This window comes from Stegostoma tigrinum, chromosome 5 (genome assembly GCF_030684315.1).
Source record: "Stegostoma tigrinum isolate sSteTig4 chromosome 5, sSteTig4.hap1, whole genome shotgun sequence".
Classification (NCBI taxonomy): Eukaryota; Metazoa; Chordata; class Chondrichthyes; order Orectolobiformes; family Stegostomatidae; genus Stegostoma; species Stegostoma tigrinum.
Window position 1 is genome coordinate 33,618,913 of NC_081358.1, and position 23,732 is coordinate 33,642,644.

At 42.2% G+C, this 23,732-nt stretch overlaps 2 protein-coding genes across 2 annotated transcripts in view; both read left to right on the forward strand.

Annotated features, from left to right (window-relative positions):
• ttpa (tocopherol (alpha) transfer protein) overlaps positions 1-2,964 on the forward strand; it is a 38,043-nt gene extending 35,079 nt beyond the window's left edge. The window contains exons 4-5 of the mRNA XM_048528435.2: positions 1,028-1,138; positions 1,494-2,964. Coding sequence (XP_048384392.1) covers positions 1,028-1,138; positions 1,494-1,667 — 285 coding nt within the window. The 3' untranslated portion in view covers positions 1,668-2,964. The remainder of the gene's footprint in view (positions 1-1,027; positions 1,139-1,493) is intronic.
• A 2,094-nt stretch (positions 2,965-5,058) lies between these two features.
• The window catches only part of LOC125451558 (gamma-glutamyl hydrolase-like), a 32,183-nt gene continuing 13,509 nt past the window's right edge, over positions 5,059-23,732 (forward strand). The window contains exon 1 of the mRNA XM_059646338.1: positions 5,059-5,242. Within this exon, the coding sequence (XP_059502321.1) occupies positions 5,059-5,242 (184 nt within the window). The remainder of the gene's footprint in view (positions 5,243-23,732) is intronic.

The following is a 23,732-nucleotide window of genomic DNA, read 5'->3' on the forward strand; positions in this document are numbered from 1 at the left end:
GCCACAGCAGTATATTGTGGAAACTCTATTTACACTTAACTTACACTTCAATTTCTACAATGTTTTGTACAGGTTCCACCAAGTTTACTCTGACTTTACTGATAAAGGTAGAAATGCTGGCTGAAGGTCTCCCCCAGCAACTTACAGGAGAATCATGGAATCACGGTATACTGAAGAGGCCCTTCAGCCCATCAAGTCTGCACCAACAAAAACCTACTCCAGATCTCCATAGTCCCACTTTCCAGCATTAACCTTGAATGTTACAACATTTTTTAAAGGGTGTGAGATTTCCCACCTCAACTACCCTCCCAGGCAGTGCACTCCAGATTCCCACCACCCTCTGGATGAAAAATCTTTTTCTTCAAATCCTCTGTAAATCTCCTGCAGTGGGGTTAACACTTTTGCTCCCTTGTTATTGACCCTTCAACTAAGGGGAACAGCTGCTTTCTGTTCACCCTGCCCATGCTCCTCATAATCTTATACACCTCCATCAACCTTCTCTCCTTCAAAGAATACAACCCAAGCTTATCCAGCCTCTCTTCATTGTTGAAAAGCTCAATTGTGGGCAACATCCTGGTGAATCTCCTCTGCCCCCCCTCCTACAGTGTGGAGACTGAAACTGCACACAGTACTCCAGCTGTGACCTAACCAAAGTCCTGCACAGCTCCAACGTAACATCTCTGCTCTTATAATCTTTTATCTTAATGGATCACATTGATTTCAGCTAACCATTCTAGAAATAAATGAGTAGTTTTTAACACAGTAGCCTAGAAATTGATTTGTGCCAGCCCGGAGTTAGGTCTCATAAACAAGACAAACTTGGAGAATGCATAAAGGGCCATGGGTGAGAAACTAGGGAAATGATCCACATCCCATTAGCTTTAATTTAATCATGTGTTGCTAAACAAATGTTGACAGAACACTTATGGTTGTGTACAAGCCTATACGTTCACAAGATAGCATTTGATTTAAATCTAAGCAGGCACCAACATGAAATATAATGTGTATCATTTTCTGTTATTCTCAGGATTCCTTTCCTTTGAAGGTCCGAGGTATTCACATGATCAATGAGCCCGTACTGTTTGATTCAGTCTTTGTCTTCATTAAACCATTCCTGTCAGAAAAAATCAAACAGCGTGTGAGTACCCCTTCATTTTAATACAATTGGAGTGAAAAATAATCATTTGAAACAGGAACACATTAGCCTGCTTTGCTTGAAATATATTTCAGCTGAGTACAAAAGCTGACTTGGGAAAGTTGCTGTTGGCACTGGGTTCTCAGCATGAATGCAAAGAAAATTGCTGTTTCATTCTCCACCATTATCAGTTAGATTGACAAAAATTAACAGATGTACAGCACTGCAGCAAGAAACCATCAAGCACACTGTATCATCTTTATTAAGTTTTAGATTTCAAGCATAAAAAAGTACGCTTCTTAAAAGCGAGAAATTGAAGAGCATGTAATTTTAATTGACTGTGATGTGTCTATTTCAGATTCACATGCACGGAAGCAATTACCAGCACAGCCTTTGTAGGCACTTTCCAGCTCAGATTCTTCCTCCTGAATATGGTGGCCAAGGACCTGCTTATGAGGAGATCTGTCAGGAATGGACTGAATTTGTCCTACAGTCTGAGAAAGATCTTCTTGAACTTTCACTAGTTACTTGATACTTCATGCCAAAATGTCCAATGTTTGAACAACACTACTGTACATCACTTTTGTTAATTAATGTAATATAACTGGAAAGACTAACTATGTTTTATAGAACAAGCAGGTATCAAGTTATGCACTATGATGTAGTATAAGCAGAAATTAATTGTAAAAGCTATCAAATTTGAACAAAGTACTTGGTTTTTGATATTTCAGATTACAGTAAATTAAGCTTTTATTACTTTGTATTTTGGTTTCTGAATACATTATTTTAAAGTTTAATACTTAAAGCCTTAGGAACAGATACCTTCTGCAGTGGTTCAACTAATTTGTTCACTCAGTTTTAATAGTTGCTGTTTTGAAATAGAATCCTTTACTGTGTTCTGAAAACATACCGAAAGCCTGTTGTACGAGGCAAATACCTTCTGTATTTTTATTTGCCATTGCAATAATTTTGGAAAGAAAAGTGCAAAAATCCATGAATTAGACCGTAAGACATAGGAGTGGAAGGAAGGCCATTCGGCCCATCAAGTCCACTCCGCCATTTAAATCACGGCTGATGGGCATTTCAACACCACTTCCCTGCACTCCCCCCGTAGCCCTTGATTCCTTTTGAGATCAAGAATTTGTCAATCTCTGCCTTGAAGGCATCCAACGTCCCGGCCTCCACTGTACTCTGCGGCAATGAATTCCACAAGTCCACCACTCTCTGGCTGAAGAAATGTGGTCTCATTTCAGTTTTAAATTTACCCCCTCTAATTTTAAGGCTGTGCCTTATAAGAAACAAGAACAAAACAGTAAATCTACAAGGCTCTTCTGTATCCTGGGGACAGGGTTGTCGGTGGGGGGCGCGGTGGTGACATCAGGGGAGATCTAAGCTTTCCCTGTGGCACTGGGGGTACATGTCTGCCTTTTGTGACCTCACAAATGCAGTGTTGTTTAATAAAACTAAAAGCCTTTTTTTTGTCTCTCTCCTGCCCTCTCCTTGTCCCTGCCTCAATCCAGTTCGGTGCTGGGCTGGCTTGACATTAAAAGATACTTGTTATTTCCTGCTCAGGCCACCTAACAAAGCTTATTGTGAAGTTTTCAGGCTAACATTGGGTTGTGATTTTTAAAAGGACTCTGCCAGTCTTGGGAGGGTGCCTTTATCAATGACTAACTGGAAAGTAGATTCTGCTGACTCTAAAACACATCAATGGCACCTGGATTATTTTAATTGTTGGCCGATCTGGATTCCACCAAGTCAGCAAAGTTAAATTTGTTGCAAAGTTTTTACATTAAGCTAGAAATAGTCTGACTTGATTGAAGTGAAAACTTGGATAAGTGACTTCAATAAAAAAATTATAAATTCCATATGTTGAATTTTCATTTGCTCTTTTAATACCAGCAAAATATTTGCACAGAAAACTCACCCTTCCATTTACAAGCAGTGTCCTGAAGCTGTGGTTTACTATTTTAAACAATAAGACCAGCACAATTTTGTAGACAGCCTCAATGGAGCACCGTGACATAAATCAAACCACGAAAGCAACTTAATAAAATTTCAATTTGGCAGAGCATTGATGAATTGATGCTCTCTTCCATTTCAACCAAAATGTGCAAACAATGACACATTCAGCAGATGGCCACCAGAGGGATCTGCAGTGCAACAATTCAATCATTGAGTAATTTGAAATGGTGCAGTGACACCAAGGAACTGTGCTGATCAAGAAGGATTAAGAATTCAAGATTACATCAGGATAATCAAGCCTTTTCACCTGGGGGTGCACATTTTAATTTTCATTGCACTCAGTGGTGTTGTGATCGTGACAAAGTCAGCCAGATGGACCTCACAGAAACCGAAATAAACTGCAGATGCTGTAAATCAGGAATAAAGACAGAATTTGCTGGAAAAGCTCAGCAGATCTGGCAGCATCTGTGAAGAAAAAGAAATCAGAGTTAATGTTTATGGGCTGGTCATTTCTGAGGAAGGGCTACCAGACCCAAAACGTTAAGTTTGATTTTATCTTCACAGGTGCTGCTAGACCTACTGAGCTTTTCCAGCACCTTTGGTTTTTGGACCTCATAGAATATGAGTTCCCTGATGGGGCTGTTAGTCTGGTCCAATCAGGGAGTTGTGGCTGACAGATATAAACAGGAGTGTCAGAGGTTCTGCTTACTCTGAGGGCTGGCTCAGTGGGAGCTGGATTGATGTCAAGAGCTGTCCAAGATGTGCACTCACCGGGATAGCAGGCTATGAGTTTCTCTTACTCTGAAACCTGAGCACTTACTCCCTCATGTCTCTGCAGTTACCCTTACTCAATAGTAATACCATTACATCTGATTCCAGCTTCTCCCTCTCAAACTGCAGGGTGAATTGTATCATAATGTGGTCGCTGTCTCCTAGGGGTTCCTTCACCTTAAACTCCCTAATCTAGTCTGCCTTGTCACACATCACCAAATCAAGAACTGCCTGTTCTCAAGTGGGCTCTGCCTCGAGCTGATCCAAAAAAATCTCAGAGACATTCCACAAATTCCTTTTCTTAAGATCCACAACTAAGTTGACTTTCCCAGTCCACCTGTAATTTGAAGTCCCCATGATTACTGGAATAGTGTCTTTCTCATAATATGGTGACTATAAAGTTACCATCTCTGAGCCAGAAAAACAGATTGCTTAAAAAAAACTTACAAACTTGAGAAAGGACCTTGTGGTGCAGTGACAATGACCTTACCTCTGATCCGGAAGAAAGGGTTGATTAGAAGACATCTTTCAAACATGAGGGAGTGTCTTGCAGTGCAATAGCAGTAACCTCATCTCTGAGGCAGGAGAACTGGTTGACTGGAAAACATCTTACAAGCTTGAGGGAGGGCTGTTGAATATTGTGGTAAAGACCCTACCTCTGAGCCAGGAGGTGCTGGTTTAGCTCCTTCCTGCTTCAGAGTTGCTTTCATAAAATTTCAGAAAACATGGTGAGGGAAATGTTTACAAGTTATCTTCCCAGCACTTTTTCAGGCCCCTTTTTTGTTTTTGCAGGATGCATCGCACCAGATGCTATTTTGTAGACAGCATTTGGAGCCAATTTTTTCCAGAAGATATGTCCTCGCTCTTTCTGACAGCATTTTTTTCTGCACTCCAGTAAGCAAGCAGCAGAAGAATGACTGCAGTTTCATTTGGGAAGGGATTTGGTCCTCATCTGGAGACAGGAGTCTTCACCTGGATGATGTGGTCCTTACCCGTACAGGATGATCCTCATCTAGAGAGATGGGCCTTCACCTGGACAGAATATGGTCTTTACCTCGCCAGAGTAGTCCTTACCTGGACAGAGTGGCCCTTGCTTCGATAAGAGAGTCCTCACTTGTACAGAGGGGTCCTTACCTGGATAAGGTGGCTCTTACCCATACAGGGTGGTCCTTACCCGGACAGGTGTGATGGTGCGCACTGCGCACGCACCAGTCCCAGGACCCGGAGTGGGCGGGGCCTGTTTCCATGGTGACTGTCAGGCGGTGAAGATGGCGGTGGCTCGGCTGCTGCAGCTCCCGGTGATGCTGCTGTGTGTCTCCGTGTTTTGGCTGCACGGTGTCAGTGTCCCCCTCAACCAGAGACCCATCATCGGTAAGAGGCTGCTCCTTCACACAATCGCACACCCAGGCATCCCCACCCTCCCAATCCCCGCCCCCCCCCCCCCCCCCCCCCCCCGACAACACACCTTCGCTCACTGGCGAAGTAATCCGAGGATGATCTTTTGTTTCATGTGTCCAGGTCTGTCGGCAAGATGGCTGTTCTGAGAAAGGGTCTGCAGACCTGAAACATTACCTCTAATTCCTCTCCACAGGTGCTGCCAAAGTTGCTGAGCTTCTCTAGCAATTTTTGTTTTTGTTGGCTGGATGGCTGGTCTCTAACGTGTGGGTTCAATTGCCACTACAGCTGAGGTTACCTTGAAGGAATCTCTTTCTCAATCTCACCTTTCACCTGAGGTGTGGTGACCCTCAGGTTAAACACCACCCATCCTCTCTCTCTAATGGCTAAGTGTGTGAGGTTCGGATGCTGGGTGGGTAGGGAGCCAGGAGGGATAGCGATGTCAAATCTCAGAGGTCAAGGGAGGGGTGAAAGTGTATCATAGCTGCAGGTGTGCAGCAGCTGGGTGGTACCAGATCCTGAGTGTGCAAGGGTGTTGGAGTCTGGTGCCAGAAATGTGTCAAATCCTGGGGGAGAAGGATGGGGCTAATGATGGGTCCTGTGAGGAGGAAGGTAGTGCTCGGGTACGTGCCAATTGAAGTACGGTTAGTGTCTGAAGACCGTAAGACATGTGAGAGAGGAACAGTTGGGAGAAGATTAGATTTTTATTTGTCAAAAGTTTGACTTGGTCCTGATTTCCTTGAATAACCATTTACTTAACTGTGGCAGAACATTATAAGTTCTCTGATTGAAATGGATATTTCCTGAGGATTCCAGGTGCAGGAGAATTACTCAACAGAATCTTCAATTTCTCAGGCAATTTCCTCAGGCTCTGCACTAATAAAACAGCATCTCCATCAACATCTGGGAACTGTGGCTACTTTACTTTTATGGCAATGGGTATATTTCCATGATAAGAGATGCAAGCTACTGCAAGAGCAGAAAACAAGGGGAAGATCAAATTTGTAAAGTGGGTCTCAGAATTGTGAGTTTTGCAGATTTGGACCTCTAAGTTGTTTGACTTACTAGAATGTTGAAAATATTAATTGTAATCAGAAAGTCTTGTTTTTAAAATAGCTGTTTTTATTCTCAACTGACTTCTACATCATGATACGGAAGGATTAGAATTGTTTGGTAATTGTTAACTTTTGATCTGTAACAAATGTAACAAAATGTAAAATCACAATCAGCTATATCTGTGTTCAGTAAAAAGCTGTTATTATAAACCACATTGGGCAGGTAAAGGTCTAGATAGTGTTGTGGTGATGATGGCATTTGCCGTCATGAATCCAGTGAAACTGAGAGCAACTTTAAGAGTTCAGAGCTATTTGATTATCAGCAGAATTTTGGATGGCCAGATGCCCACATCGTCATTGCAGATCTCAGCGTATCTGATAAATCACAGCACACTATTAATACATCAATCTCTAACAACATGCAAAACTTCTCTAAAAATATTTAAAACTGGCCTGAATTATGTGGCCAAATAATTGTTTCTGCATTGTAAGTCAAAGACGTGTGTCAGGAGCCTACAAATCCCTGATATAGCAGCGCCTGAAGAAATTGCCTGAGAAATTTAAGATTCTGCTGGGTAATTCCCCTACACTTACAATCATCAAAGTGTATCCATTTTAACCAGACAATTTGTAGGGTTCTGCAGCATTTAAGTAAATCAGGGAAAGCTGGACTATTAAAAATCAAGTTTAACTTTAGACTAATTTAAAAACTGACCCCACACTTACCACATGCACCCCATCTATACCTCCTTGCAACCTGTGACAACCTTTCTGACAGGATACTGAGAGGCCTGTATATAGAGTGGATGTGGACGTGATATTTCCATTAGTAGGAGAGTCTCGGACCTGAGGGCGCAGTCTCAGAGTGAAGGGACGACCCTTAAGATTAGAGATAGGGAGGAATTTCTTCAGCCAGTGAACATTAAATCTGTGGAATTCATTGCCACAAAAGGTTGTGGAGGCCAAGCAATTGAGCGTACTTAAGACAGAGACAGATTATTGATTAGTAGGGGAAACAAGAGTACAGGGAAAAGGCAGGAGAATGGGATCAAGAAGGTATATCAGTCATGATTGAATAGTGGACCAGGCTCAATGGGCTGAATGGCCCAACACTGTTCCCGTATCTTATGGTCATTTCCACATTCTGGCACCCTAACCTCACATTTGCGTTACTTGCTTACACTTTTACAGGAGCTGTTAGTATGATTGCGTAGATGAGCTGTTAACATAATCATTTGTGATGAGTGCAAATGGCCAGATATTCATTTTGAAAGTAGACACATATACAACTCAAGAAACTGTTCCTTCACTGCAGGTGCTGTATCAGGAAGAAGTGATTTTACCACTTGCTGATGATCCCTCACATAAATCCAAAGCCCTGACTCTATACTGCCTTCAAAATTACATATGGTTTCAGAAGGAAGTGACAAATGTTTCTTTATCATCACTGAGTTCTTATTCTTTCACTTGGCCAGGTTACATTTTTTTATTGTCTGAAAGGAGAAAGGCACAAAGGGAAGGGAAGGAGGAAGAAATGCATGCTCATGCCACTTGTAGCTTCTAATTCAAAAAATGATTATATGATAAAGGGAAGATATATTAGGTATGATCATCCTCAATGGTTTCAGTCCCAATGCTAATCATGGCCTCAGGACCAACCATTCCACCTTGAGGTTGACTGTAGATGATTGATGGGGGGAGTTTGGTAAATTGAAAAGTGTCTGAGGACAGTGGTGCAGTTGTTACTATGTGGTATTTCAAAATGCATCTACTGACCTTGACCACTTCTTGAAGCACTACTTCCACATCTGGCTTTGACATCTCATGGTTATCTCCATCAATTGCTTCTGAACATATGTTTAGAGGGCCTCTTGCCCCCTGGTGGTTATAAGTCATTCTCCTTCTTAAACTGGAGGCCTTGGTGAAGGAGATAATGTCATCTTTCAAAAAAGACTTCAGAGCCTGCACAACCCTCAGTTATGCCGTCCTGTGATTGGAGAACACACAAAGTTTGAAGCATTCCTTTTTTTTAGGGTGGCACGGTGGCTCAGTGGTTAGCACTGTTGCCTCACAGCACCAGGGATCCTGGTTCGATTCCATCTTTGGGCAACTTGCTTTCTAAGTCTTTGTCACTTCAACATGGCTCCCTGCATTTCCTCCAGCCACAATCCAGCATCCATTTAATAAGGTGCAGACTGGTTTAAATGGTACTTTCATTGGACTAGCTGTCACTACAGCTGTTTTTTGCTAATATTTTCAGCAAATCAAAAGCGTAGTTGACCGTTGCTGGATGGATGCTGAAATCATCGGAGGAGGTGGTCTGTTTGCATTACAAGCAACGACGCGGATAAAGCATGCATCACAAACTCATTGCCCATTTTTGGGGGCTGTCAAATAGAGCCTCCAAAAGAGCTAAACTCAGCATAATTAGGGATGTATTGGTGCTACAGAGAATTGTATCTGTTCTTTGAGACCAGGCAATGCTGTTTCTGTGTCCATTTGGGTACATGTAGCTGTCTTTGCTGTGCTGCCAAAAATGTTAAAATTGTACTGACTAATGCAACAGCAGAATTCCAAAATTGGATATCCTGGTGATGCGTGTAGCTTCACACTTAAAAATAGAAGTGTGAAGTTGTAAGAGGGGCTCATTGGAAAGAATCTGAAAGTAACTGGGAATGCTTTGTGTCTTGGCACACTTGTTGCAGAGTGATGCCACAATCTCATAGAAATGGCAGAGGACTAAGAGACCTGTGCACAGTAAGTCTGTTAGCAGGAATGAGGGTGGCAGTGACATTGCCTCTGGATCAGCAGCACCACACAGTGATGGAGCACTGGCTGTCAAGAGGGCAAGTTGTGCACTGTATTCTCTACCAATTTAGAGCTGGACTCTTCCTGGCTCCTCAACAGTGACAGGAGGCTGGCAGGCATGCTGCCCATTGCACTCAAAATCTTCTGTACGGCAATCATTTGTCCTTATGCCATAAGGCAGCTAATTGTAAAGCAGTTGTTAGAATAATTTGTTTATGTGTCTTCAACTCCTCCTTTCCATGGATGATTAATTAGTTTCAATTCCTTTATAACTGTTTGTCCTTGTCTCTTTTATCTTTGGAAACAGTTTGCTCTAGAGTTAATGCTGATTCTTTCAATCCTAGAAGAGGTATTAAGGTTCTAAAGTTTACATTGTCTCAGTATTTGTCCCACAGAAATACATATCTGAGCACTTCATTAATCAGAATGTTTACGCACCGCCAGGCAGTTGACTATTACTGGTGGTGACCCAGCTGTGGCAAGATTTCCTGAAAGAAGGAATAAACACTCAACTGAAACCCTGTTGGCTGAATTGCCATTAGTTTTGCCTTCAAGACTGCTTCCTCGGGATTGGGAAAGGTTTCATCTAATATTTCTGAACTCTGCCAGTGCTGTTAAATAGAGAAGGTCATTGCTGGAAGTTCACATTTGGTGCTCAAATCATTCTGATGATCAAGCATTTTTGTGCCAGGTGAATGGAGACAGTTCCTCTCCAGAGGGTTTAGAGGCAGCCAACTACCAATCCCAACTCATGGGCACGGTGCCTCGTGACTCAGCCTCTCACAAGGAGTCACTGTTGACTACTGCATCTTCACAGTGTAGGGCTATCCTCCCAGTGAAGCAGGTGGGCACATTTTGCTGGTGACTCAGCTTCCCTGTGTCCCACAACACTGAATCCCTGACTCCTGGCAACTTGTCCGATCGCTTTTGTTACTGGGAAAGAAGGCAGAGAGGTCGAACTGATGAATGGCAGTTTCAGAGCAGTAAAGGCAATACTTGCATGCAGTTACTGTGAAGCATGTTTGTGAATGGCAGTCAGCTGAGGATCATTGAGAGTGTTAGTTGCAAATATAGATACGTGAAGTGCTGACAGGCAGAAGACTGAATAGATCTGCAGATCTCACTTACCTGTCATTCCTTCCTGACATCTTGGATCTTCCCAGCCTGCCGTCTCCAGGATAATGAGGCCACACTGCTGCTGTTCACTTCCTTAGCCTCTTCCATCCACATCTCATAGAGTCATACAGTGTGGAAACAGGCCCTTTAGCCCAACTTTTCCATGCTGATCATGTTTCCTAAACTGAACTAGTCCTGTATCCCTGCATTTGGTCCATACCTCTCTAAACCTTTCCTATCCGTGAACATATCCAAATGTTTTTAAATGTTGTAATTATACTCCCCTGTACCATTTTCTCTGGCAGCACACTCCATATACGTGCCACTTTCTGTGTGAAAAAGTTGCCCTTCAAGTCATTTTTAAATCTTTCCCCTCTCACCTTAAACTTACGCCTTCTAGGTTTGGACTCCACTACCCTGGAGAAAAGACCTTTTCTATTCACCTTATCTGTGCCCCTCATGATTCTATAAACCACAATGAGGTCACCTGTCAGCCCCCGACACCCAGGAGAAATAAGTCCCAACCTATCCAGCTTCTTATTATAACTCAAAACTTCAGCCTTGGTAACATCCTTGTCAATCTGTTTTGCACCCTTTCCAGTTTATTAACATTCTGCTATAGCAGGCCAACCAGAATTGTTGCAGTACTCCAAATGTATCTTTACCAGTGCCTTGTATTTCTAACATGATGTGAGGAGGGGTGGTGGTGCAGGCATTGATGATGATAAACCAGTTCAGGACTGATAGACTTTCTTTCAACTATATCTTTCTTTTTTTCTTATTTTTATAACTATATGAAAAACAACTGATTGCAGTCACAATGGAAAACCTTTTCATTGTATTTTACTGTTTTTTTCTCACTAAACATATGTGACAATAAGATCATTCACTCATTCAATTCCTGTACTCAATGCTTTGACTGATTAAAGCTGGCATGCCAAATATCTTCTTCACCACCCTATCTACCTTTGCCACTTTCAAGGAACTAGGTAACTGCACCCGTAGGTCTGTCTGTTCCATAACACTCTAGAATGTGGGAGAAATTCAGCAGGGACAGCAGCATCTGTGTAGAGAGAGAGTTTGTATTTTGAGTCTGGTATCACTCTTCTTAAGAACTATTCTTAATTTTCTAAATATTACAAAGAAACATCAGACAGACTTGAAACGTTAACTCCGTTCTCTTTTCACAGACACTGCCAGACTTTGAGTTTCTCCAATGTTCTCCGTGCTTGTTTCAGATTTTCAAGATCCACAGTGTTTTACCTTTATCCAACCATGCCTGCCTGGTTAACGAAGGTGCACTCTGCTTTCAGCTCTTAGGAGAACTTCACTCCAACCCCTCCTCCCTGTTGGGTAAAACCCCTGGTAAGCATTGGCGAGCTGGTGACCAGTTGTCTCATGTTTCCTCACCATTTCTGTGGGTACTGCACCTTTAAAAGTTTGAATTCTGGTGAAGGGTCCTGATCCTAAACATCAGCTTTCCTGTTCCCCTGATGCTGCCTGACCTGCAGTGTTCCTCCAGCCTCATACTGTGTTTATGCTGACTCCAGCATCTGCAGTTCTTGCTATACCTGAATTCTGGTGAGCCTCTCAAGGTTATAATATGAGCCTTATAATTAGAAAACCTACCTTTACAAAGTGTCCTGATCATGCCTGTTCTCTCTAATTAGCCAAGAAGACTAGAGGGAGGCTCAAATTGTCATCAGTGATAATGGGAACTGCAGATGCTGGAGAATCCAAGATAACAAAGTGTGAAGCTGGATGAACACAGCAGGCCAAGCAGCATCTCAGGAGCACAAAAGCTGACGTTTCGGGCCTAGACCCTTCATCAGAGGCTCTTAGTTGGTTTGCTCTACCAAAGAGCAGTTGGGAAATCTACTACTCCAGCAATTGGATTTGTTACCCCAAAACAGACTCAACATTAGCTCTGGTGTAAATTGCCTGATTATTCATCGTTCATTCCTAAAGCTCGACATTGCTGAAGAAACACGTGTTTGCATATGTTTCAACCTCTTGAATATTAACTTTTAGTAATTTTGGCAGACAGGGATTTGGGAAAGGAAAATTGGTTCACAAGGTTGCGCCTTTTAAAATTGGAACAAATTTTGATAATGTTAATTGTTGGCTTCTCTGCAAGGCACCAAGTCTACAACTTACACAAGACCAAACATGAAGCAAAATCTGCAGTCATTCAGGAACCTGGAGCAGGAATATCACTTCTGAATTATAAAAAAACGGTCATAATGACTTTAGTAGTTTGTTTTGATGGACATAATCGCAAGGTTATCAAAGACCTTCGGCAAAGCTTCTTGTTTGAAGCACTGTGTGGTATTTCTGTCCAGACAAGTGCCTTTGCCAATATTTATGAAACAAAATAATAAATACTGTAAAGTATGGAGCACCTGTCCAAGGACGGTCCAGGGAAACTGGTTGAAAATACGACATTTCAATACCTCTGCTGTGACAAAGTGTTAGTTATGTATAATATACTGATTGGTTATGACACACCAGTGTTGTCCTGCTTCAAAAGATTTTGCACCCTGAAGTGTAGAATAATAAATTAATTTTGCTTCTCATTTTGTCAGCTGCATCCATGGTCCACTTACCACACATTAATAATTGTAAATTTTCTGTGCATTATTCAAATTATCAGTTTTTTCCCTCTCAGATGTTTTGAGTCTTTGAAATTCCTTTCCTCAAAAGGCAGTGAATGTAGAATCTTTAAATAATTTTAAGGTGGAGGTAGGTGAATTAAAGGGAATGAAAGATTATTGGATATACAGGAATGTAGAGTTGAGGTTAAACTCAGATCGGACATGATCTTGTTGAATGGCAGAGCAGGCTAGAAGGGCCAAGTGGCCTAATAGTGCAAAATGACAAGGCTCCTCACGGTAGACTGGTTAACAAGGTTAGATCACATAGAATACAGGGAGAACTAGCTATTTGGGAAAGAGCTGGCTCAAAGGTAGAAGCAGAGGGTAGTGGTGGAGGATTGCTTTGCAGACTGGAGGTCTGTGACCAGCGGCATGCCATAAGGATCAGTGCTAGGTCCACTGGCTTTTTGTCATTTATATAAATGATTTGGATGTGAACCTAGGACGTATGGTTAGTAAGTTTGCAGATGACACCAAAATTAGAGGTCCAGTGGACAGCAAAGAAGGTTACCTCGGAGTACAATGGGATCTTGTTCAGATGGGCCAATAGGCGGAGGAGTGGCAGATGGAGTTTAATTTAGGTAAATGTGAGGTGCTGGATTTTGGAAAGGCAAGTCAGGGCAGTGTTTATCCACTTAATGATAAGGTCCTGTGGAGCATTGAAGTGTAGGTTCATAGTTCCTTGAAAGTGGAGTCCTAGGTCAATAGGATAGTGAAAAAAAAATTTGGTATGCTTGCCTTTATTCATCAGTACACTGAGAATAGGAGTTAGGAGGTCATGTTGAGGCTGTACAGGACACTGGTTCAGCCACTTTTGGTGTATTGCTTGGCCTCCCTCCTGTAGAAAGGATGCTCTGAAACTGAAAAGGTTAAGAAAGGATTTACAAGGATGTTGTCAGGGTTGGAGGGTTTGAGCTACAGGGAGAGTCTGATTAGGCTGGAGCGATTTTCCCTGAAGAATTGGAGGCTGAGGGAAGACCTAACGGAGGTTTATAAAATCATGAGTGGTGAGGATCGGATAAATAGGCAAAGTCTTTTACCCGGGGTAGGGAAGTCCAAAACTGGAGGGCATAGGTTTAAGGTGAGAAGGCGAAAATATATAAAAGGGACCTAAGGGGCAGAGGGTGGTGAGTGCATGGAATGAGCTTCCAGACAAAGTGGTAGAAGCTGGCACAGTTACAACTTTTAAAAGGCATCTGGATGGGTACATGAATAGGAAAGGCAAGTGGGACTACATTTATACAGGATATCTGGTTGGCATGGATGAGTTGGACTGAAAAATCTGTTCCTGCACTGTACATCTCTCTGACTCTGAATGAGATTTCTAATTGTCATATTCATGCAGTGAATATTCCATGCAGATTTCCTATGCGTAAAATGTGACTTTGTATATGTTCCTATTTGCTAAGGTGTGATGACTCAACAATCAGATAATTTTATTCCATTTGGTAAGAGTTATATTCCCGCTTCGTATGTGAAGATTCTAGAATCTGCTGGGGCAAGAGTGGCACCCATAAGGTAGGTTTGTAGCCCTGATGATTCACTCTTTATCCAACACAGAATTCATTCCTTCATAAGTGTTTGAGGTTTATTCGAGCTGTTTACCTGCAGGAGGAACACTCAGAATCCTGTTGGAATGCTCTGTAGGATTGGAATTTCCTTTCAACCTGCCCCTCTCCAGATCCAGGCTGGCCACGAAGCACCCTCCCCTCAATCCCCTGCAGCGGGCTTCCTGCAGTGTGAAGGCTCCCAACATTGTGTCGAATAGAGATACATCCCCCTCCCAACACCCCCCCCCCCCCCCCCCCCCAAGTCAGGTCTACCACACTACCCCTACCGAATCCATCTCCCCCACCCACCATGGGTGGTGATGGCCTGGTGATATTATTGGTGGACTGTTAATCCAGAGACCCAGATTTGAATCACGCCATGGAAGATTATAGAATTTGAATTCAATTCTGGAATTAAGGTTCCGGTGATGACCACAAAGCCATTGTCGAAATTTGAAAAAAGCTCATCATCTTCACCAATGTCCTTTAGGGAAGGAAACTGCCACCCTTACCTGGTCTACATGTGACTCCAGACTCATAGCAATGTGGTTGACTCTCAACTGCCCTCTGGGCAACTAGAGGTAAGCAATAAGTTCTGGCCTAGCCAGCGATGCCCTCATCCTGTAAATGAATGGAGAAAAGGCTGCTGCAGTGCTTTGGAGACCAGCTGCAGTTTCAGCAGTGTCCAGTTTTCAGAGACCACATGCCGTTCATATAGGGGCAGAACGTCACCTTCATTAATGACCTATGAACATGAAATCAGCTTGGCACCTGTTTGCTCCTCAAATGTAGGGACTCTTCCCTGATATTTCAGCTGGAGAGTGTGGCCACTACCTCTACATAAAATTGTGGCTAGCCCCTCAGGGATGGAACTTATGGACTGGAATTCTTCACGATTATAGTTTACTTCTTTGTTCTCAACTTTCCTAACAAGGTGGGGTTATGCTGTTCATGTTTATCGATGACCCTTCTCCAGTGTCCACAGTAAAGTATTTGTTCAAGTCTTCCACCATTTCCTGGTTCCCTTTATTCCTGCTGCCTTGTTCTCTAAGGGGCTTATGTTCCCTGTTGCCACTCTCTTTTGTTTTTAGATTTTTAAAGATGCTCGCTCTTCCATTTTTATGTCACTTGCTAGTTTGATCTCATTGTTTATTTTGTCCCACTTTTTTCTGAGCCATCCTTTGATCACTTCTAAAGCTTTCCCAATCCTCTGGTTTATCAATAAACTTTACCATATTGCATGAGTTTTCTTTCAGTTTGATACAGCCCTCAACTTCCCTGGTTAACCTTGGCTAGTTTACCCCCTTCCTAGAATCTTTCTTACTCACTGAGATATGTTGCTATGAATCATGAACTATTTCTTCGAATGTCTGCCATTGTTCATCAGCTGTCTTTTCTATTAAATTCCTTTTCCAGCCTGCTCCCATACCTCTGCCCTCATTCCATGTAATTGTCCTGAATAAGTTCGGCACAGTTGTTTCTGACCCAAAATCCCGACTCTCGAATTGAATGTTAAATTTTACCATTTTATTGTCCCTGTAATCTGGTAATCTGAAATGATTTATTGAACTGGACTTTTTACACATCACCAGATAAAAAACAGCTTGATCCCTGCTTGGATCCACAACATAACTATTTTTGGAAACTATCCCAAATCCACTGTATGAATTCTTCCTCATGGTTAACGCTGCCAATTTTATCTTTCCAATCTACATTGCTACATGTCCTCATTACCTCCTGACTTATTCTCTGTTCTACAGAATAACTACTGTTAGTAAGTCTATACATTACTCCCACCAGTGTCGTCTTCCCCTTGTTATTTCTCACATCCACCCATTAAAATTATATGTCTTCAGATGCAAGATCATTTCTTGCTTACCTAGTTATTCCATCTCAAACTAATAATACTATGCCACCACTCTTCCCATCCCACCTGTGCTGTCAAAAGCTCACGTGTCCCTGGGGATTTAGTTTCAGGTTTTGATCCCCTTTTAACGGCCACAAAATCGTACCCATTAACCTTTATTTTTGCTATTAATTTATTTATTTAGTTCTGAATACTGTGTGCACTCAAAAAAAGCTATCAGTTTTGTTTGTTTACCTTTTATTCCTGCTTTGGTCCTATTTGCTACTGTTTATTTTTGCTGCACATCCTTAACTTGTTATTTTTGAGGCATCAGTTTACACTAGCATTCTTCAGTATGATGGTTTGAAATTTAAATGGCAAGGTTGCAGGTACAGTCAGGAACGTATCAAGATCCTGCCCACTTGTAGGTTTGATACGTGTGGGTTTGCAGCTTAATGGACTATTCCGGTGCAGATGTCGAGGAAATTAGTACAATATGCAAGTGAGGAATTAGTTTCAAATTTAATCCTACATTCTTAGTTTAACAAGTTGAGTCTCCTGACCGCTCTCTGTTGTCTCTGAAGTGAGGGCACAGTAGGCTTGATTATCAAATAAAATTGACTAGTTTTGACCAGATTTGTGTTAGACGTCATGAGAGGCTTGTGTGTGCAGGAGGAACCTAGGGCTGCAGGTGCAAAGTTCTTGAAAGTGGAGTTGCAAGTAGACTGGATAGTGAAGAAGGCATTTGGCATGCTTGCCTTTATTGGTCGGACTCTTAATTCAAATTTATATTGAATTATACTCCACCATGTGGGTTTGAACCCATGACCTAAGAATTGAGTGTTGTTGAAGCTGCATCTACCCAGGCAAATGGAGGACTTTAAGACAATCCTGATTTGTCCCTTCTTTGAGCTTAGAATGATTTGATGCCTTATTAAGCAGACATTCTGAGACCTCACCGAAGTGACTGGTTTTTGATTGTCACAAAAGATTTTCTCCTTTAACTTGCACCCATCTGTCATTTTCATTTCCTGCTGCTTCTGCCTATAATGCGTATATGTGAATGTCCAGAGTAAACCCATGATAAGGAATCTAGGACAGAAAAGTGGGAAAAAAAGTTCGTACTTGGAAAGGCAATTTTCAGAAACTGATGTCAGTTACACAGTTGAGAATTTTTTTTTGAATTATTACAGTCAAAACTGATGTTTCATGAATTTTAGCATGCAGCATTTCTGAACTCTAATTTCCTGGTTTGACAACTCCTGCAGATACCATATCTGTTTTCTAAAGGTTAAGGTTTAGGGCTACAGCAACTCCAGTACAGATTGTAGAATTTCTGAGACAGCAGCTTTTGGCTTCAGTGTTTCAATGATTGCCTACATTCAAGACTTCTGAGCAAACATCTATCAGTTGCTAAGTTAACTAAAATTTGGCCTATATTTTAGAATGGATGTAACTCTAACATGCATGTTTTACATCAAATTTTAATTCCATGTACCTAGCTTTTGCGCAAGAAAATCTGTGTAGAATTAAATACATTTCTTTTATTTCTGAAAGCATGAAACTAACAGAGGCTGAATATACGGAGTTGTTTCATTCCATAAATGGGTGAGTTGTGCAACTGATTGGAGTTTTATTACTCTTCCATAAAAATAAGTAGAAGTCTCATCTCAGTAATATATTTGAAATTCTTCATTGCAGTAGCTTAATTTTTATAGCTAGGTTTAAACTTTTATACTAGGTTTAAACCTAGTAGGTTTAAGTCTTTTAAAAATAACTGCTAAGCAATATTACTATTACAAGTTTTACAAATATACAGATCTGAGTTGGGGAAACATAAGGACTGTTTTTTTGGTATTCAAACAAATTTCACACCCCTCGTAATCATGCTATTTTCCTATGCCTCATGACCTTTATCACCGAACAGGCCACTTTTGACCATTTTTGCACAACCACCTTGTATAATTATCTCCCATCCTTGTTCCCGGCATTGCTGCTATTCTTTGTTTCATTCTAGATGGCTCAAATGCTGGCAAATTGGACTGGATTAATGTAAAAGACATTGTCAGTATGGACAAGTTGGGTTGAAGGGTCAGTTTCTCTGCTGTACATCTCTTGACTCTATTTAAAGACATCTAAGAAAACAAAATGCTCCAGCTGTTAATCACAGATCTGTTTGGATCATGATCGGTCCTCCCTGTCCTCTGTATTAGTTTGACTTAAAATTTTCCCTCTGGCCTTTGCATGCTTCACTGTGACCACATGAGGAACCCATGGAATTCTTTCTCCCTTAGATATGTTAAAATCTATGAGGTGGTTTTGTTACGTCCTACCACACTGTCAACTCATTACTGTCCCACCACATTTTCTTAGCCACTAAGTCAAACCTATCCCCAGCTCTGTCTTTCCCTAGCTGTGAATGTAAGTTCTAGTTCAAGCTCATCCTGGCCATGAAACCTATCTCCTGCTTGCTTGATCCCATCCCCAATAGATATTTGACTGATCAATGTCCTTCCTGACATAGCTATTTGACATTTTCCTCTGAGACACCTCAGCAGTGTTTTTAGAACCATAGAATCCCCTGTAGTGTGGAAAAAGGCCATTTGATCCACGCCAATACTCTAAAGACCAACCACCCAAACCCGTCCCTCTACCATATCCTTGTAACCCTGCATTTCCCACGGCTATTCCAGCTGGTCCACACATCCCTGGACATGGTGGGCAATCCAACATGGCCAATTCACCTAACTTGCGTTGGACTCTGGGAGGAAACCGGAGCATCCAAGAACATTCACGCGGCAATGGGGAAAACGTGCAGACTCCACACAGACGGTCACCCAAGGTTGGAATCGAACCCGGGTCAATGGTTGCTGTCAGGCAGCAATGCTAACTGCTGAGCCACTATGTCATGCATAAACTAGTTAAATACCACCTTTGAGACAAGGTTTCTTCCTTTCCCTTCACCTAGTGTCAGTCTTGCAATTCTAAAAAGCTAGCAGGAGCCTCAATGCCATCTAAAATTGCCAGGTAAATATAAATATTCCTGAACACACACAACCATTACTGTCAGTAAGTTGAAATTGTGACAGAATGGCTGCGTGATGAATGTTCTACTTTTAATGTGTTATAGATGTGATATTAATAAGAAAAATCATTTTGTTTTGCATTTGGCTCTAAAAATGCATTAGATGCCACATAATCTCTATAATTTGCCTGACATAATGAGGCTATAACTTTATTGTTACTGAGCTCATTATGCTTTCCAAATCAGATAATGGCACTATTTGAACTTGGAACGTATCCATTTACTGTCCTCTTTCAGGGTGCTTTTTCCAGGAGGTGTTGCTCCTGTACTGAATTCCAGATATGCTGAGATTTCAGCCATCATTTATAATTTTACACTAAAGGTAACAGAATAGTACTGATTGTATAGATATATTTAGTAAAAGACAGGGATGTACTGTTTAACTAAGGTATTAGAATAAATGTTTGAGGCTTGCTTATTTATTTTAAGCTGCTTTTACTTATAGGACTCAGGAGTCTTTCACTTAAATAGTTTTCCTCTCGATAATCTGTTCCAATATATTACATATATACATAGAAACGAGGAGCAGGCCATTCAACCCCTGTGCTCCACTTATGGTTGGTCAATAAGATATAGGAGCAGAATTAGGTGATTTAGCCTTTCGAGTCTGCTCTGCCATTCTATCATGGCTGATGATTTTCACCCCATTTTCCTGCCTTAAGTCTTCATCCCTTTACTAATCAAGAACCTACCCATCTTTGTATTAAATCAATTTAATGACTGAGCCTCCACAGTGATCTGTGGCACTGATTCCCACAGTTTAACCATCCTTTGCCTGAAGAAATTCCTCCCCATCTCAGGTCTAAAAGGTTGTCCCTTTAGTTTGAGGCTGTGTCCTCGGGCCATAGTCTCTCCTACTAGTGGAAACATCATTTGCACGTCTGCTGTATCATTGCCTCTTAGTACATCCCCTCGCTCCGCCCCTCCCCAATCCTTCTAAACTCCATTAATTACAGATCGAATGTCCTCAAAAGCAGCTCATATGACTGGCCCTTCATCCCCGAGATCAATATTGCAAACCGCCCTGGATTCATTCCAACACAATACGGCACATCCTTCCTTAGATACGGGACTCTCAATATTCCTGATACATTCTGACCAGAGCCTTATAGAGCCTCAGTAGCACATTACTGCTCTTGTATTCTAGCCCTCTTGAAATGAATGCTACATCGCATTTGCCTTCCTAATTGCCAAGTGAGTATGCACATTAACCTTATGAGAATCCTGAACTGGGACTCCCAACATTCTTTGTGCTTCAGATTTCTGAAGCCTTTCCCTATTTAGAAAATAGTCTATGCCTTTGTTCTTCTACAAAAACATATAATCTCATACCGTCCCATACTGCATTCCATCTGCCATTTCTTTGCCCACTGTCCTAACCTGTTTAAGTCCTTCTGCAGCCACCTGACTTCCTCAACACTACCTGGTTCCTCCACCTATCTTTGTGTTATCTGTAAAGTTAGCAACAGTGCCCTCATTCCTTCATTCAGATTGTCAATGTAAAGCATGAATAGTTGTGGTCCCATTACTGACCCTGCATAACTCCACTAGTCACCTTCCTGAAAAAGACTCCTTTAACCCCACATTCTGCCTTCTGCCAGTCAGCCAATCCTATATCCATGCCAGTGCCTTGCCCCTAACACCATGGGTTTTTGTTTAGCAGCATCCTGTGCAACACCTTGTTACTTTTGGAAGTCCAAACATATCCCATCCACTGGCTCTCCTTTGCCCAACTTGTTCATTACCTCCCCAGAGAATTCTATAACAGATTTGTTAGGCATGATCTCCCCTTGATGAAGCCATGCCGACTCAGCCCTATTTTACCATGCACTTCCAAGTTCTTCGCAATCTCATCCTTATTAATGGACTGTGATTTCTTACCAATGACCAATGTCACTCTAACAGGCCTTTAGTTCTCAGTCTTCTGCTTCCTTCACTTCTTGAACAATGGTGTTACATTTGCTGTAACTTAAAATCTACATTCTCACCTACTTGTGATAACCATTCGTTCCCTGGCTTAATAAAAATATTTTTGGACTCCTGGTTCTATCACCTTTTCAAGAAGAGAGTTCCAAAAGTATGATTCTGAGAGAAAAGAATTTCTTTTCAAATCAGTTTCAAATGGGTGACCCCTTAATATTAAACAGTGAGCCCTGGTTCTCCCATAAGAAGAAACACTGTGCAGAATCTTCCCAGATCCTGAGCAATGTAGGCCGTAGCAAGACATTTGGGAGAATGGTGTTAGAAGTTGAGCAAAGTTTATTTCTGTATCAGTGGCAATGTGTCACATTTTCCAATAGCATTCCAGATGTAAAGGCAAGATCTTGATGGTGAGCAGTGAGAGGCTTATGAGGGGAGATCGTCACTTATTATCACCTTCAGTATTATTTAAACTTGCCTTATTAATATGCACTTTCCTCTCCTATTCTAGCATTTGCCAGATAAGACCATAAGAAATAGGAACAGGAGTAGGCCATTTGGCCCCTCGAGCCTGCTGTATCCTTCAGTAGGATGATGGCTGTTCTGGCATTCCTCATGTCCACACATCATTGTTCCAACCTCAACGTTCCTGAGTGGACAAATCAATTATTTTGTTCTGTGAAGGTGGAGCCTTCAAATTTTAGCTCTTCAAAGGGCAACACCATTAGATAGACACCCATTTACTAAAGCTGAAACACAGCTGTAAGCAGTCAGTGCTTTGTGAACCTGAGGTGTTAGCCTGCTGTGTGCAGTCCAGACCCTGGCTTTAAGTACTCCTGTCCCTATTATCTAAGGTGGCAACTGGATCCCACTAATGCCTGTGATGCAATAACAATGTTCGTCTACCTGGAAAGACAGGATGCAGTTGCTTAAGTGGCAATAACTTATGATTCATCTGCACATGGTGCAGGAACTGCTCACTTCACCCATTGACCATGGAACATGGTGGAACACTAAGGATGGTTGGGCTTTGCACCTTCAGCGTTGCAGTTGCAATTAGATAGAGACGCATACACATGTAGATGATGGTGAAAAGCAAAATATATATTTACAAATACATTAATGTAGTTACATTACATGTCATCTGTGGTACTTATGTGCCCTCAGAGGTCTTTTTTTTCCTTCCCACTATCTCTTGATGCAGTCCTGGTTCTGCTGTTGTTTTGGAGAGAACCTACTGTGCAGTGAAGCAAATTGACCTTGGAGGTTTAGTCAAGAGACCCCAGGGGTATTATTGTTTAATGGCCCCAGAGTGTGTCCTGCCCAGAGGCAAGTACAACCTTCTCATTTTGAACTCCCACAGGTTTGTGGGGGTGGGAGAGAGCGGGCATACAGTTTAGAGGTGGAAGACCTGGCCACCTCTCGGGTGTTCTGAATGGAGACTTCTGGAACATCTATGTGTAATTCATCCTCCAGGTACATATCTATTGGCTTCTCTTCTGGAGAGAGCTCAGGGGCCCTCTGTGACAAGAATAAATCAAATCAACCAAATGTCACTTTATCGCTGGTGTGAAGCTCTAAGGGCTAGCGTGAAGGAGCGCAGTACTGTGCAAATATCCAGCAGACCCTGAGGGGCCTACAACTGCCTCTCCATGGCAGCCAGCAGCCAGATGGTCACATTGCCAGAGGCAGCAGGGTTCCCACAGCATTGCAGCAGTCCTGCAGCCTCTGTGTTTGGTTACATCATAGCCCTGACAAACCTCTCTGCTACTCCAGGATCTTCCTGTGCATGTGATAAAATCAGGAAATGACATCAGCACGGGCTCCTCTCCTGCTTGAGGCTGAGCAAGTGCCTGGTCTCCATCAAGCCTCCGAGTGTCAGTGACCTGTGGCATCTCTTCTTAAACCAGCTGTGGAGGTGAGGCAGTGAAATCCTCCCCAGTAAGTGCCCCCTGCCTGTAATCAAGAAAAAGTACCCACCGACGTGCCAGTGTCTGAGCTGGCGGAGAGGGGCAGGAGGCAGCCTGGCCGGTAGTTCCTCTCCATATCCATGTTCTCTTCAGCGATGGATGAGGGCATGTCTTGATGGGAGAGACTGGTAGACATCCTTTGCTGCCTGTGAGGGAGACAAAAGAGAGAATGTCGTAGCCGTGTGTTATACCTTGTGGTAGGTGAATAAACATTTACACTACGATTAATGTTTCAATACAGTAAACAATGATTCTCTCTTGGTGGCCAGGGCATGCATGTCTCTGCATTCCCGCAGAAACTGTCCTGGTCTTCACCAGGTAGGGTCACAATCCTCTCATCATTGGGTGGGTACGAAGCCAAATGATTGGCACCTAACCACCATCCTCTTTTGGCATTGTCATTGAGCTTGTGAGGCATTTATTCCTCAAATGAGATAAGGGGAGGGATAGAATGTGATGTCT